Below are 15282 nucleotides of genomic sequence, written 5' to 3'. Positions count from 1 at the left end.
GATTGGCTCATTTTTTGGAGCTAGTCTATTTCCTAACCTCAATTTGCCATATGAAGTTATTTACACCTGGGGCTTACTGGGACTGCCATGGCAGCTTTGGTACTTTGCAAGATGATTTGAGTATTCAATACTCTGATCTGAAGGGGATTTAGCCTCATGGTTCTAGGAATAGTTAAATCTGTTTTAGGTGCAGGAATCACAGTGAAGAATTGCTTTGCTCAGGTTGTTCCCCAAGCCCATGTTTTGCTGTGCTGCTTTGATTTTGATGTCAATATTAAAATTCTTCTGGTGCTTAATGAAAGGACTGAGGAGAAAATTTAATGTACACCGTGTTCAACTTCAGATGCCTTTACTTCCCCATGAAAACCATGCATTAAGATTATGTACTGCTCAGATGGTTTCATTGCAAGCTCATTTGGGTTTCTTTCCAAAATAAACTGTCAGTTTAAATCTCTCTTCATACATGCATTATATTTATACTGTTTCATAAAACAAAAGTACAAAGAATATTATTGAACAGTTCTGCTCTTGAATTCACCAAAGCTAAAATGAAACACTGGGTAGAAGTTCAGGATTGTTTGCAGAAAGATATTGCTCAGCCCAAGCTGCTGGGCATAGCTTTTAGTTTATGATCCTTGCCATTTCTCAAGAAGTGTTAGGGCTATACTGCACCTGTTTAAAAAGAAAAATTGTACATCAATGCACCATAAAGTAGTGCCCTGGGAGGCTCCAAGCAGCTATGAGCCCTGTAAACAGTTTTAGTAGAGGTTTGCATCTCAGAGAATATGACACAAAATCTCACATTTGCTTAATCACCTTAAAACTTGCAATACAAAGAAACCAGTAAGTAAATTAAAACTACTGTTCCATGCGTTTCTTAACTTGTTCTTAAGGTCAAATTAAATTAAGTGAAAACACAGTGCTGATGTTTAGAGATATCAACCCATAATAACATTGCCCTTCACTTGTGTTGCAAAAGTAATTTTCCTAATGTGATAAAATATAAAGTATTCTCGTTTGCTTGTTGCTGTTGTTACATCAGATTTTCCTGCTTAGTCGCCTATAAAGCTTGGTAAATTTAGCAATAGTCTCATTATGTGCAGTCATGTAATTTGGTTCATCATGTGGAAGCTGCTATTTGAAGCTGACTGTTCGATGTGCCTAATTTCAGTTGCACTTTTAAACCCACGTATCCTGAAAGTGTGGCCTAGGACTCACCTGAGGAGTGAGAGATCCTGGCTTATCTGTAGTTCAGACTTCCAGGGGCCACAGGGTTGCAGCTCCTGTAGCATCCTCTGCACAGCTTGATTCAGTGCATTAAAATATACAAGCATCATATAGCACCAAATTTGGGGCTGTTTCTGGATGATGGGTTGAGTCATAAAGAGAAAATTTTGAACCGCTGCCAAAACCATACCAAGAAAATACCAACCCTGTTTAAAAAAGGCAATGGTGGGCAATGGGCAATATGAACACTCTGAAGTTTGGTTTCTGTTGTTAAAGGTAAAACAAAATTCCTGTGTATATTAACATAAAATCATGTCTTTACATTAACACTTAGATCAAAGCAGGAGTGCATGTTGTGTTTTGTTTTGGAGGCTTTTTTCGTTTTGTTTGAGGTTTTTCTAGACAAGGTTTCCAGTTATTCCTACTTGCTGCATGTTGGTTCATGATGCAGAGCAATTTTAGCTAGCACAGATGGGATTTCTTTCAGATTAAACAGATGATGCACTCTGGGAGCACTTCATGTATTCCACCCATTCATTGGTTTTGAGACTACGGAACCAGAGCTCTTCAGAAGTAACCCCACCAAAAACATGTGTTTATATATCATATTATAAATATCAGGTCCATTGTACCAGCTGCTTCATTCCTATTTGTGTTGTTTGCTTCAGAATATTTTAAAATGATCATCAAAGCAGTGAAGGAATGAGTAATTTTTGCAGTGAAAACAATTTTCTGTGTTTTCCACTTGCAATAAGGATTTTTGCATTATGTCAAATGTTCATTCAATACATTCATATTATCTCCCAGGAAAATGTAATAAGGTCCTCTTTATGAATTATTATGAGTCACTTGAACTGCTTAAAGTCTTCTTTTTTCATTCCTACCAAACCATCCTTTTAAGTAAATGACTTCTTATCATTCTCTGTTTAACACATGTCATGGGTTCATAATGTCATAATTCATTGCTGATTTGACTTCTGCATTTTCTATTTGGAATGTGACAAGAAGCTCCAATGCACTGGAATAGGGGGAAATTTCATTAAACAGGTCTATTTCAATGTTGGCTTTATCTCATGAATTACAATATCCTGTTGATGAGAAGTGTGATATTTTATTATTGGTGCTGCAGCAAACTGAAAATGTTTTGAACTGCCAAGGAAAGGAAAAAATCTGTCAGGTGTATTCTTAGAATAATCACCAGTACTTGAGGATTAAGCTCCAAGAGAGTGTGTGCTCACATAAATTTAAGAACACTTTTAAAATTGCTTCTAGTTCTATAAATTTATATGTATTTTCACTGAGTATTCTAACTAAACTAAAGCTTCTTAATCTTCTGGGTGAGATGTTTTTGTGATGAATTCTGCACCATAACTAAGGTTAGATACAATCCTGAGGTTTTGACTTCTGCACCAGATCTTTGATAGCAGGTTTGGAGTGCAGGGTCTTGCTGCTGTAGAGAAACTTGGATGTGAATTCAGTTCTTGCAGAGAGAAGGATCTCTTATTTCATATTCTCCAAGGTCTAATTTAGAAAGAAAAGGGAAGAGAGGTATAGCAATGTAAAAAAGATCTATAGATTAGTTCTTAAAAGAGGGTGCAGTTCTAAAGAGTGTACTGTTTTTGTGCACAAATAATTCGTTATTGAGTATCACTTAATTTAAGGGAAATAACAGGATCCTACATATGAATTGAAAGATGTAGATATCTTAAGCTCATTTGAAATTTTTTTTAACTTTTTTTTATAAAATGTTATCAAATCTAATTCACTAAAATCAATACTGATATAATTTTACAGTGGCCTTAAACTTCCAAACACCGGGAACACAAATGGAATTGCAAGATGGAAAATTCCTGGACAATGGTGGTTGTGGCTATGTGCTGAAACCTGTATTCTTGAGGGATCGCAATACCACATTTACACCCCGAAATGTGGGAGGATACAGCAAACCAATGTCTCTGTCAATAAGGGTAAGATGACTGAAGTGTTGTTTTGTTCCATGAAAATGGGAAAGCAAATTTTATGTATTTCAGATGCAATTATTATCTAATTTTTTTCCCCATTTTATTCCTATTCCTGTTTGTTGGGAACTAATGTTTTGAACAAGATGGTAAAACTCTCACAGAGTATCAACTGCTGCTTGGGTGCTTTCCCATCTGTATTTCACTTATGCTTGCTAAAAATATGTAGGGGTTCAGAGCCTCCAGGAGACTGTAAAAATACATGATTTTTAAGGATGCTGTACAAATAAATATAAATAATGTAGCTGAAAAAGGGGCCAGACAATTGTGCATGTGGAAGCTGAACTGAAAACACAGAATTCAAATGTGCACTTTGGGTGTTATTTCTTTCACTATCAATAATACCACCTGTACTATTATAATGTTAATTGACAAATGGAAATTTTTAAAGATAAGATAGGAAGCTTTATGCTTCTTTTAAGTCTCATTATCTTTCTATGCATATATAAAAGACTATTTATAATCCTTAAATGGTATAAATAAGGGTGAAAGGAGGGATGAATTAGTAAGTCTTTGAATTATTTCTACTTCTCCCAAATTATAATGTGATTGACTTCCCAAAAATACTTGAAATGCATGCCATTTACAAATAAATGATTAGATAAGGCCTTTATTTTGAGGTCAAGTAGATTTGTTATAATTGTTCACTAATTAGAAAAGTCCCTTTTCCCAATGAAAAAGTAATATTTCTGATTACACAGAATACCACTTGCATAAATGCTATTTAATTAGCATATAATTAGTGTGTAATTGCTATTTTGTTTCTTTCAGAGTAATAAATAGCAGAGATAAAACAATAGTTAGTGACAATTATAAAATACTTACATAATGCACGCACCTAATCAAGAACATTCTAGTGTCCTGACAGTGAGCATACCAATTGTGAATAGACATTGCTGGATGATTTCAGGCAGCCAGGCAAATACATCACTTATTTTAGCCCTAATTTGTATGAAGCTGGAATTAGGATGAGGAGAAACCCTGAATTGTAATGCAGGAGACAGACAAAACCATTGTCAATGCAGAGGAAGTGTCTGAGTTTGGAAGGAGCTGGAGAAGAGAAAGGCTGTGTTTAAGATTGAGGACTTTAGACTGAGACTTCAGGCTGGATAGTGCGGGCTGCAGAGAGGCAATGGCATCCCACTGGCTGAGGGAATGAAGGGCACAGAGAGCCCCATTCATAGCCAGCAGCAAAAACCAGGAAATTGTGGTTGAAGACAAAAGCAATTTGGAGCAGGAGTCAAAGGAAAAGCAGCTTCTGCTGAAAAAGTTACTAACCAGATGAATGCAGAAATGACAACAGAAAGCAAAGATAGAAAACATCTAAAGGGCAAATCTCTCTGAACGAATGAATGAATGAACGAATGAAGAATAGAAAAATCACATAGGGCCTGATGTTACTGAATTCCTTATCCTTAACCCAATGTGCCACAATTCCCATCAAGAGGCATAGAGCCTTTGAAGCAGAAATAGGGATGTTCAAGGTGCTTCCTAAATTTTTACATCACTCTGTATGTCTGCTTCACCTTGGATGTCAAAAATTGATTTGATTTATGGCTTTGGGTCACGGTGTGCTTGAAAGAACTCACTCTTTTCCCATGCCAGGGGAGGCTTAGGCTAGGTCTAGCAGTGGGTCATGCAGGCCTTGGCAATGGCCCTCAGGAAATGGCAAGGAATCTCCCATGTCCTTAGTGGGCAGCCCATCAGTGATTGCAAAGATTCCTGGTGAAGGCAGCAGCAATTCCTTAGGAAGAAAGAGCATCAGTGTTTGCCAAGCCACTGCTCTTCAGTATTTCAGGCTAGAACTTCTCTTGGGGCAAGGTGCTACAAGCACTGGAAAATATCAAAGCAAAGTGTGGGATTTGTGGGTTTTGATTTTTGGGGTGGTTGACAGGGGAATAAGAATCTCTTATGATGCTTAGGCCTGAGACCAGGGTCAGGAGTCATATCTTTCACCTGGGCTTTCAGGCTTGTATATCTCTCTCAATACATGTTATATACTGATTCCTAAAAGGCTGATTACTGCACAGATGTTGACTCTTTCCTAGCTACCCTGAAATATAGATAAAAAGCAGACAAAGTTGTGACTTTCATAAATCCTGTCTTAGTCTGGGTGCCAGATTACAGGGCAGTCTGAGACAAAATTTCCTGTTTTTGGAAATTTTGGTCAAAACACATCAGGAAGCTCACTGAATGAAGAGTTTTTGTCTAATACTAAGGAACACTGTGCAAGAGATGAGGCACAGGTGAGGCAGTCTGCTACATATACCCTGTAGCACAATGCTGATGTCACGGTGGGTCTTGATGCTGATCCACTCCACACAGATTGGAATTCATGAGCTCGATAGCAGAAAATGTAAAAATCACTGTAGGCTGATTCCAATAGGATTATTTTGTACAGTAGCAAAATATAATTTTTATGTATAGCTATTGAATAAAAAAACCTGAAAATTATTGTTTAAAATATTATTTCAGTTATTTATTTATCTATATATTTATTTATTTATAAAGAGGGTGGTGAAACACTGGCACAGGCAGCCCAGAGAGGTTATGTGTATCCCATCCCTCTAACCATTCAAGGTCAGTTTGGACTGGGCTCAGACCAATCTGATCTAGTTAAAACATGCTCCTAAACCACAATATTTCTAAAAAAAATTATATATATATATATAAGTAAATTAGATAGGAAGCACCATATTCTTGATTCCACTGTGTTTATTACACCAGTTTATGACTGGCATATACTTAAAGTAATTTCTTTTGAAAGCTATTTCTATTATGGTGACTATATGGCTGTGGTGAATTAGTTCGTTCTTACAGTTATTTCAATATAACTTTAATTTTCCAGCTGATCAGTGGCCATCAATTACCACCCAGCAGCATCTCAAGGACAAACAAAGCTGACCCCATAGTGCAGATAGAAATCTATGGTGTACCAGAGGACCAAACAAGAAAGAAATCTAGTATTGTAAGAAGCAATGGTGAGCATCAGTCTGCTCCTCGAGGCTGTGAACAAAGCACAACAACATTTTATAAGGAAACACCAACTTTGCATCCCAAGGAGTTATAGAAAATGCAATTATTTCTCTCTAGACTAGGATTTCCTGGCACAAAATCTGTAGCAGAAGTTCATGCTGTGTGTGCCATTTTTCTAGACTGGTAGATTAAGGAAGCACAAACACACAGCTGGGAGCACTCCCCCTTTCTAAAGGAAGGTGGAATTTATTTTTTTTCACACTGCTGTGGGCTCATCCTGGACAGCAGCTCAGCTCCAAAGAGCTGCTTGCTTGTTGTCCTCTAGTTGGATGGGAAGAGGGCTGGAAAGGCCAAAATGAGAAAACCCTCGGGTAGAGAAGAAGACAGTTTGATAGATAAAGCAAAAGCTGCCCACACAAGCAAAGCAAAATAAGGAATTCATTCACCACTTCCCATGGGCAGGCAGGTGTAGAGCCATTCCCAGGGAAACAAGGCTTCATTTTGGAGCTCTGAGGTTACTTGGGAAGACAGACACTGCAATTCTGAATGCCCTCCCTTCCTCCTTCCCCCCAGCTGTGAGCATGACACCATTTGTAAGGAACATCCCCTTGGCCAGCTGGGGTCAGCTGTACCACTTGTGCCTCCTCCCAACTTCCTGGGTACCCCCAGCCCCCTCACTGGGATGGGGAGGCTGCTCTGCAGTGAGAAAGACAGAAATCTCGACACTGTGGAAGCCCTGTTCAGCAATAGCTCAAACACTGGGGTGTAGTCAGTGCTGTTTGAGTCAAAAATCCAAAATGCAGCACCATAGGGGTTGACATGAAGAAAGTTAACCCTATCCCAGCCTTAACCACTTAACTTAATGACGAGGTTTTCTTAAGAAATTGCTGTAACTTCATCACTCGTCTCATTTGAAGTCTCTGGTAGGAGTAATCCCTTAATTGCTTGACAGGTGAAGTGTGTACTCTTTGTAGCTGTCTTTGAGCACTCCCTTATCTTTATAATACAGATCTTCTTGATGTCTCAGACTACAAGCTTTCTGTGATCTCATTTTGTCTGTGCCTCTGTCTTCTATGCTTCCTTTTTCTTTTTTATAGATAGCTGCTGTTTAAAATCAGCCCCTGAATTTCTTTTCCCTGTATGAACATTGCTAAAGACCAGGGAAACCCCTCCTGTTCCACATTCTCTTTTTGTATTTCTGGTCAAGTGAACGTTTTACTACCTGAATTTATTCATTTCCAACACTGTGAAAGGAGAAACTTTGGCAAAAGCATGAAACTGGTATGGTTATAGGAAAATTTAAGCTGAGCAGAAGTTCTTAACCTGGCTATCCTTGTCTCATTTTTCTCTCTTTTAAGGGATGACACCAACTATCTTAGGCTTTTGCCCCACTACAGTCAGTGGGAGTTTAGTTATTTGTTTAAATGGGCACAGATACCTAGGGTAAAAGAAACTCTTTACCAGTTCAAACTAGTGATAGCAGCTTAGTTTTAGAGTAGAAAAAAAAGAAATCATATTTTAATCCTGTTTCTTTTCTCCTTTAATTAGCTTTGAGCCCTAAATGGAATGAAACATTCTCTTTTAACATCCAAGTTCCAGAACTGGCAATGATACGCTTCTGCGTTCAGGATGAGATTTCTCTGTGTAACAACGAATTCCTTGGCCAGTACACTTTACCTGTGATGAGCCTGAATACAGGTAATATTTTTATGTCAACCACCTATAACAGCTCAAAAAAATCTGCAACATTCCAGGCTTTTTTTGTTACTGTAGCATTGAGAGACTTCAGCACTATGTTTATTTTCTAGAGCACGATTTTGTAACAAAATGAATAAATGGCACTCTCTGTTTTTGAAATAAACATATTCTCTGAATGCAAATCCATGATGTTGAAATCAGAACAATATTAATGGCAGGTGATTCTTCCCACTGCAGTGTTCCATTCTAGATGGAAACTGCTCAGGTGGTATTTTAATTCATTGCAAGAAGTGAGACTAGTCAGAGCTGCTATGAAGACAGTGGTTTTGTGCACTTAGATAAGTTCAAAACCCAATACCAAATTAAAACAAAATCAACCACCAAAACCCCCTCAGGTAACCTATCTGCAACTTTTCAGAGTGGAGCACAATGGTTAAAAATAGGGCAAAATATTCATGGTATTTTTCTTGCTGGAGTTTCTTTTGTTAAGCCAGTAGAGTTCCTGGAACTTTTGTAATGAAAAGGCTGCTCATAAAGAGCAGACACAGAAGCCAATAGGCCAAGGAGAAAGGCTTATGTAAAATGGCTGTTTACTACACTGGCTTTCCAAAGCCATTTCTGACAAAACAAACAGCTTTTATTAGTGAATAAAGACGGCAAGGCAAAACACTGGAGCTGGCAACAGGCACCACACCTTTTTTATTAAGCTTAACAGGATTTTAAATGGTGCATTTTTTTTCCCTCATGTTTGGAAGTCATAAAGCTGCTTGTGATTCTTAGTTGAGGCTGAGGAGTTATACAAGAAAAATGACATTACTCTTAGAGCTCAGTTGTTTTTCTACAACATGAATTTTTACACTGATAACCTTTTCGTTTCCTTTTATTTGTATACTTCAGGATAATGAAAGAACACTCAACCTAACAATTCACAATATCTGAGACAAATTCAAATATCAGGCACTGCTGCTTACAAGTACTTGCAAAATTATTGATTGAGGCTTTTTTAGATACAAATTTTCAGTGAGGCTTAATGTCTTTATAATTTTGGTTACAAATGAGGGATTCATATTTTGGAAAAGTAAGAGCAGTAGATTTCTGAGGAAACATTTTCAGTGCAATAATTAAAATTCTAGGGAGTGAGTCTAGGTACAAAAATTATAAATGATGCCAAACAAATTGCCCCAATCCCCACTTAACACAATATAAAAAAAGTAATTTGCTATCAGAATGCCCAGAGGCCATAAATAAAATGCTTCTAAGAGGTAAAGTGATAAATAATTTCAACATTTATTACAATTTATTACATTCATTGCAATGCTTAACATTGAGATCTCTGAAAGCAGGTCTGGAACGATGGTTTTGCTTTAGGTACCCAAGTACTCTCTAAACAGTGAAATAGGAAAATAATGTTCTTGCAGAGGGAGTCACAACAAGCAGAAGACAAGGCAAGAACTGCCTAATATGCTGGAGAGTGAGCATGGATTTCAGTCTTAGTCTTCAGCATTCCAATTGCTTAAATCTGTACTACAGGACTGTCCCCAGGTCCCTAGGATTCATATCCCTGAGGTTTCCCTGAGGGCAAGTTGCTTCCAAAAGCTGAGCAGTGCTTACATCTTTTATTTTCTTTGACAGCCAGAGGGGCAAAGTTGTGCCATTTCCTCCCTCCTCTGCATTTTCTTTTGAAAGGATTCAAATCTATATCCACACTGCCTTCCTTTCCCCAGCAGCAGACTCCCAACTACCTGTAGACTCCACTGGGGAGGAATGCTCGCTGTCCAGCTGCAGCAGAATTTGATTTTCCATGTAGTGATTCTGTAGCTATACTCAGAGGGGCTGAAATTGAGAAAAATTCTCTACCTGGGTGGTTAAAGGCAAATAGGAGGGGGGAGTCCTCTCTTACAGTCCCTGTGCCAATGAATCTGCCATGGTGAATACTAATACAGGACAGGAACTCAATTTTTAACTCTATTATCATGGGATCCAAGAGTAGTTAATCATTTAATGCAAATTGGGGCAATTTCAATAACAAAAAAGAAGTTTTACTTCTCTCAGGAAACTTTGTAGAATCTTCTGTAGGTAGGGGCTAGAACACAAGTCTTCAGAAATTAGTCTTAGTCTTTGAAGTGTATCTTTGGATAGGAAATCAACCAAGCCTTCCACATATTGTGTGCATGCCTTAAAAACTGATCTCAAATGTAAATTGCCTACAACCAGCTTTAATATTTGCTGCCTAGAATCTGAACCTTAAATACCAGAGGAACTTATGTGTAGTGTGACAGAACAAGGGGAAATGGCTCAAGCTGTGCCAGGGAAGGTTCAGTTGGACATCAGGGAGAATTTTGTCACTGGTAGGGTTGTCCATTATTAGAAAGAGCTGCTCAGACAGGAGGTGGAACCACCATCTCTGAAGGTGCTCAAGAAACAATTGGATGTGGCACTCAGTGCCATGCCCTGGTTCACAAGGAGGTGTTCAGTCAAAGGCTGGACTTGATGATCTTAGAGCTCTTTTCCAATCTAAACAATTCTATGATTCTGTATGAAAGAAGCAAGAAATTCCAAACCCAGGTAAATGTGGCTCCCAAAGACTCCACAGGCATCCACACACAGCTAAAGAGGGATTTTGAAAACTGCAGTTCAGAACATGGATACTTCTACAAAACAGACTTACTTAAATAGCTGGAATTATTTACATATATACATAGAAAAAACACAGAATTTTTTTTAACCATAAGTGACATTGTCACTTGTTATTAAATAAGGGACATTTAGTCATATAAAGCAGTACAGGCCGGGATTTTTAAGAAAAAGTTGTTTTGTTTTCTAAGCAGGTAAGTGAATTATGTTTGAAATTGAGAACTATGGCTTTTCCAAATGCTTCAATAACCAGATGAACACGTAGCTTCATGATGGCATGACTTATCTCTGATAAAGTGAATTACTCATATGAAATTAACATTTAAGAAGTCATGGTAGGAAGTCTTACACTTCACTTTTTTCTGCCTCAGCTGCACAGTGCATGGCTGCTGCAGCACCGTTCTGTAGGTGCTATCACTGCTGATTCACAAGTTCTTTCATTTGCTCTCAAAACAATGTGTGCAGCACATAACCTGGGATGTTACAATGTAAGTTTGCCCATGTTTAAATATCACTGGGCTGAAAGTCTTCCATTTGAAAAAATATCACATCCTGCAAAACACTGGGCTTTTTCACTCTGACACCAAAAATACCAGAATTGAAATACTATATATATATAAATGAGAAAAACCAGCACAAATGATATTCAGTTCTAGTATAATTTCATTTTATTTTAAAGAGCTACTTACAGAATCATAAATTATGCCTTGTTTGCATTGGTGATCATAAAAACACTCCATCATAATATTTGTGCTTGTGGTTTATACGCTAATAAAGGTGTCATTATATTTACAGGTTACCGTAACATTCCATTGATATCCAAAGAAGGCATCAAGCTGGAACCTGCTTCTTTGTTTGTTCATATCTGGTACTATTAGTGATATCTTTCTGCACAAGAAATCATTCTGGAGGATTGCCCCCTGCTCCAATAAAATAACATCTCTGGCTTCGCAACAGCCCCAGTGGCCTGATTCCCAGAGAGGCACATTCACAATGATTTTGTGAAGCCAGAGGGAATATTATGGAGGGGGTATCCCAAATAAGGGCTGCTGTCCTTGGCCCTACTGCTGTTTTTCTGTAGGAGAAGACTGGGTCTGAGAAAACCTAAGGAGCCTTGAGGTGCACAGGTCCATGGGACGTGATGAGAAACATCCACAGGTCCTGAGGAAACTGGCCTGAGCCGCGATCCCTCACTTGGGAAGTCAGGGCAGGTTGGGGAAGTTCCCACTGATGGAAAAAGTGGAAACATAGCCCACATCTGCTATCAAAATCAGCGTTGAGGGAGGTGATTTTACCCTCCTAGTCTGCTCTCAGGAGGTCCCACTTGGGAAGTTGCATTTAGCTTTGGGGCCTCCAACACAAGAAAGAGGTTGATCTTTTGGAGAGAGTCTAGAGGAGGGTCATGAAAATGATCAGAGGTGTGGAGCACCTCTGCTGTGAGGAAAGGTTGAGAGAGTTGGAGCTGTTCAGCCTAGAGAAGAAAAGGCTCCAGGGAAACCTTATAGAACCTTCCAGTAGAAGGGTATGTAGCGATTGGAAAAGGGTGGATGGCTTTAAACTGAAAGATTAAACTGTAATTTACATTTAACTGTAAATTAAACTGTAAGTTTAACTGGGTATAAGGAAGAAATTATTTACTGTGAGGGTGGTGAGGCACTGGCACAGGTTTCCAGAGAAGTTGTGGACTCCTCATCCCTGGAAGAGTTCAAAACCAGTAGGATGGGGCTCTGAGCAACCTACAAAGTGTCTCTGGCCATGGCATGGGGTTGGAATGAGATGATCTTTAAAATCCCTTCCAACCCAAGCCATTCTGTGATTCAATTATTCTATGAATGTTTAGAAACAATTAATAAACACTGAATGCTTTTGAATATTTTAAAAATTGAGTTAATGTCAGTTGAAGCTAATTTCAAATTTATGATTAATTATTGAGTGAGAATAATAATCCAATACATATAAGAGATCATGCTAATTTTTTAGGATATAAGCATGTGAATTTGGCATTTTTATTTGTATTGAACAACATCTCTTACCATTGTAGCTTTTCAAGGGGACAGGAAAAATTATACATACAATGTTCCCTTTAAATTTGGAAAAAGTGGGCTCTGACTGAATTATTCCTCTTTAGTGCCTACTGTCATTTTCTTACCTGAAAAAACAGTTTTCAGAAAAAAATTAAAATCATAAAAAAATCATATGCTAGTATTGGTACCTTTCCTTAGCTTAGTCTTGAATGTTCTGCTGCTAAAGCAAGATAAAAAAATTCATGGAGAGTTTGTAAAGAACCATATTCCTCATAGGAGCAGGGAGCTCAGGATACATCTTACCGGGAACTCAGGAAGTTGGAAACACAGTATTCCGAGGAGAACTGGAGAGTTTTAGAAAAATCAAGGGTTGATTATGTGTGTGAAATCTAGGAGGACAACTACTTGCTTAACATCAGTGTAGATCTTACCCATAAGACACAATTTTCCCATCTTCCTTTCAGAACTGAAGCATTGTTGACCTTCCACAGGACTACAGTTACACAACTAATGGCAGATTTGTCACTCAAATATGATTTTTTTTAAAAAAAGGATGTTATATCAACAAGTTTCTTTAATACCAAATAATATTGCTTAAGTTTACAGACAGTTCTGATGATAGATTTTAATGCTCTTTTTCTTTATTGTTATTCTAATGCTGTTTCATTAAATGTTGCTCTAAGATGGAAAATCAGGGCATGTGGTAAACAAGTGTTAGAAAATGTCACAGGAAATAACACTGTTAGAAAATTGCATTATAGTTTTAATAAGGAAACTGAGACAGTAGACTAAGAGGAATCTAAAATCAATATTGGAATGTAAGGTCAGGTGATTCCATAACTTTGTAAGCTGGTCTCAGTGTGTTTTCTGTGCTTGAATGACAAGGCACTTGATTTGTCTCCCATGAGACCCTATAGTACAAAAATGTTTGGTGTCCTGATCTTTGTAGTGATGATATTCTGTGTGCCAGCCAATATCCTTTGCATGTGGCGAATATTTTACAGTTTCTCACAGCTCTGAATAGATGAATAATATTAATATCCAAACAGAGTTCCCCTGACCTCCCCTTACTGAGGAGGAGCTTAGTACATCAGTTTGACTAGGGAAAGTATTTTTAGATAAAACCTGATCAAGTCCATTTGTTTGATGCTGAGAAAAACTCCAGCTTATTTTATTTCCTAACACTCCAAGTCCCACTTCAGGAGCTTTATACAACTTTCTATTCTGACGACTGCTGTGGGTGTCCTTTGGGAGAAGAAGGCAATTATCTTCACTTCTGGGATTATTACCCCTCTGTTGACCACTTTTCCACCTGGTAGGACAAATGTCAGATCTGCCCAGTATAAGGGAACTTAAAATTTACAGCAGATCAGACCACAAATCAACACATCTCCTGTGCCTTAAAACTGTGCCCCTGGCCCTGGAAAGGTTTATTTACATGGTCAGTGGGTGTGTGCACGAGTCTGGCAGTAATGGACAGCTCATTGTGGCTGCTCATATGCCAAATGCTTAAAGAGGTGTTTAAGTGCTTCCTCAAATTAGAGAAAAACAGGGCCCATAATTAGCATCTGTGAACTTAAAGGAACCACTCATGTTCATTATTTAATATATAAATACTCTAAATCTATTCAATGCATGTATTGACTTGAACCCCTTATGCAGCATAGGAGTGCAATGTGGGAAGACTGCTGAACAAATATCTGTGGCATCATGAGCTTAAATAAATCCCCCCTGAAAGCTCACACTCAATATAATCTCTTTATTCATGAACATCAGCTTCTCCCTCCTCTCTTCACACAAATGACCAGTTATATCTGCCTCTTGGATGTCAGAATAAAAAAACAATGATACATATTGTTGACAAATTAATGTCCTGGATTAAATGTGACATTGTATCAAAACTTCTAACATTCTTTAAAAAACCCAAAGTATTGATTGGATAAGATTTAATGTGAAATTTGCTGGACATCTGTAGGGAAATGTATTGTCAGGGAACCATCCCATGGTCCTCTGGTGAACTCATCACATGCAATGATGATAAATTACATCATTACCAGCATTGTTTCAACACCATCAGTGGAATTAATGGGCAAAGAATGCGGCCCCACACACTGAGAATTTAGTATTTTTACTGTACTATTTAATATTAACAAAACCAAGCCCTTCATTGCTGTCATAAGAACTTCTGCATATTGCTACAAGTCCTTAGCACGTGATTCCTTAAACTCACGCTGTCAGGAATCTGTGGCAGGAACATGGTAGCACATTTAAGACAACAGCATTATGAAATGTTAGGATATGTGCTCAGCAGATGACTGCCTATTCTCAAGGGCAACTGAGACAAAATGTACCGTGGGAAATGGGATAAAGAAACATTAGTGAGTGGGCAAATAATTGAATCATCTCGGAGAGCATTTAAATTACACTGTTTCCCAGGGAGTACCACTTTTCTTCATTGAACTGGACACTGCTCAGCTGAATGTTCCACAAATGTTCCTTTGCTTTTCACAACAAGCTTCAGTACACGGCCTTGGAGCTCTGGGACTCTGTCATATACAATCTGCAATAATATCTAGTGAAATAGAAAAAAAAATACAAGTTTGTTAATCTATTTGACAGGCAAAGCACTTCAAATAGGATGATGATTAATCCAACTTTGTGATAATTGCTTTAAACTTCCATCCAGAATAGTAAGCTATTAACCA

General features: G+C 38.0%; 1 protein-coding gene across 1 annotated transcript in view; it reads left to right on the top strand.

Moving 5' to 3' along the window:
- LOC131586061 (1-phosphatidylinositol 4,5-bisphosphate phosphodiesterase zeta-1-like) overlaps window positions 1-14046 on the top strand; it is a 48162-nt gene extending 34116 nt beyond the window's left edge. Inside the window, exons 10-13 of the mRNA XM_058852799.1 lie at window positions 3022-3194; window positions 6094-6226; window positions 7770-7919; window positions 11349-14046. Of these exons, the coding sequence (XP_058708782.1) occupies window positions 3022-3194; window positions 6094-6226; window positions 7770-7919; window positions 11349-11431 (539 nt within the window). The 3' untranslated portion in view covers window positions 11432-14046. The remainder of the gene's footprint in view (window positions 1-3021; window positions 3195-6093; window positions 6227-7769; window positions 7920-11348) is intronic.
- Window positions 14047-15282: the final 1236 nt, after the last annotated feature.

This window comes from Poecile atricapillus, chromosome 18, assembly GCF_030490865.1.
Source record: "Poecile atricapillus isolate bPoeAtr1 chromosome 18, bPoeAtr1.hap1, whole genome shotgun sequence".
Classification (NCBI taxonomy): domain Eukaryota; kingdom Metazoa; phylum Chordata; class Aves; order Passeriformes; family Paridae; genus Poecile; species Poecile atricapillus.
The sequence above is the reverse complement of the archived record's forward strand: the minus strand, read 5'-3'. Positions and strand labels throughout refer to the sequence as shown.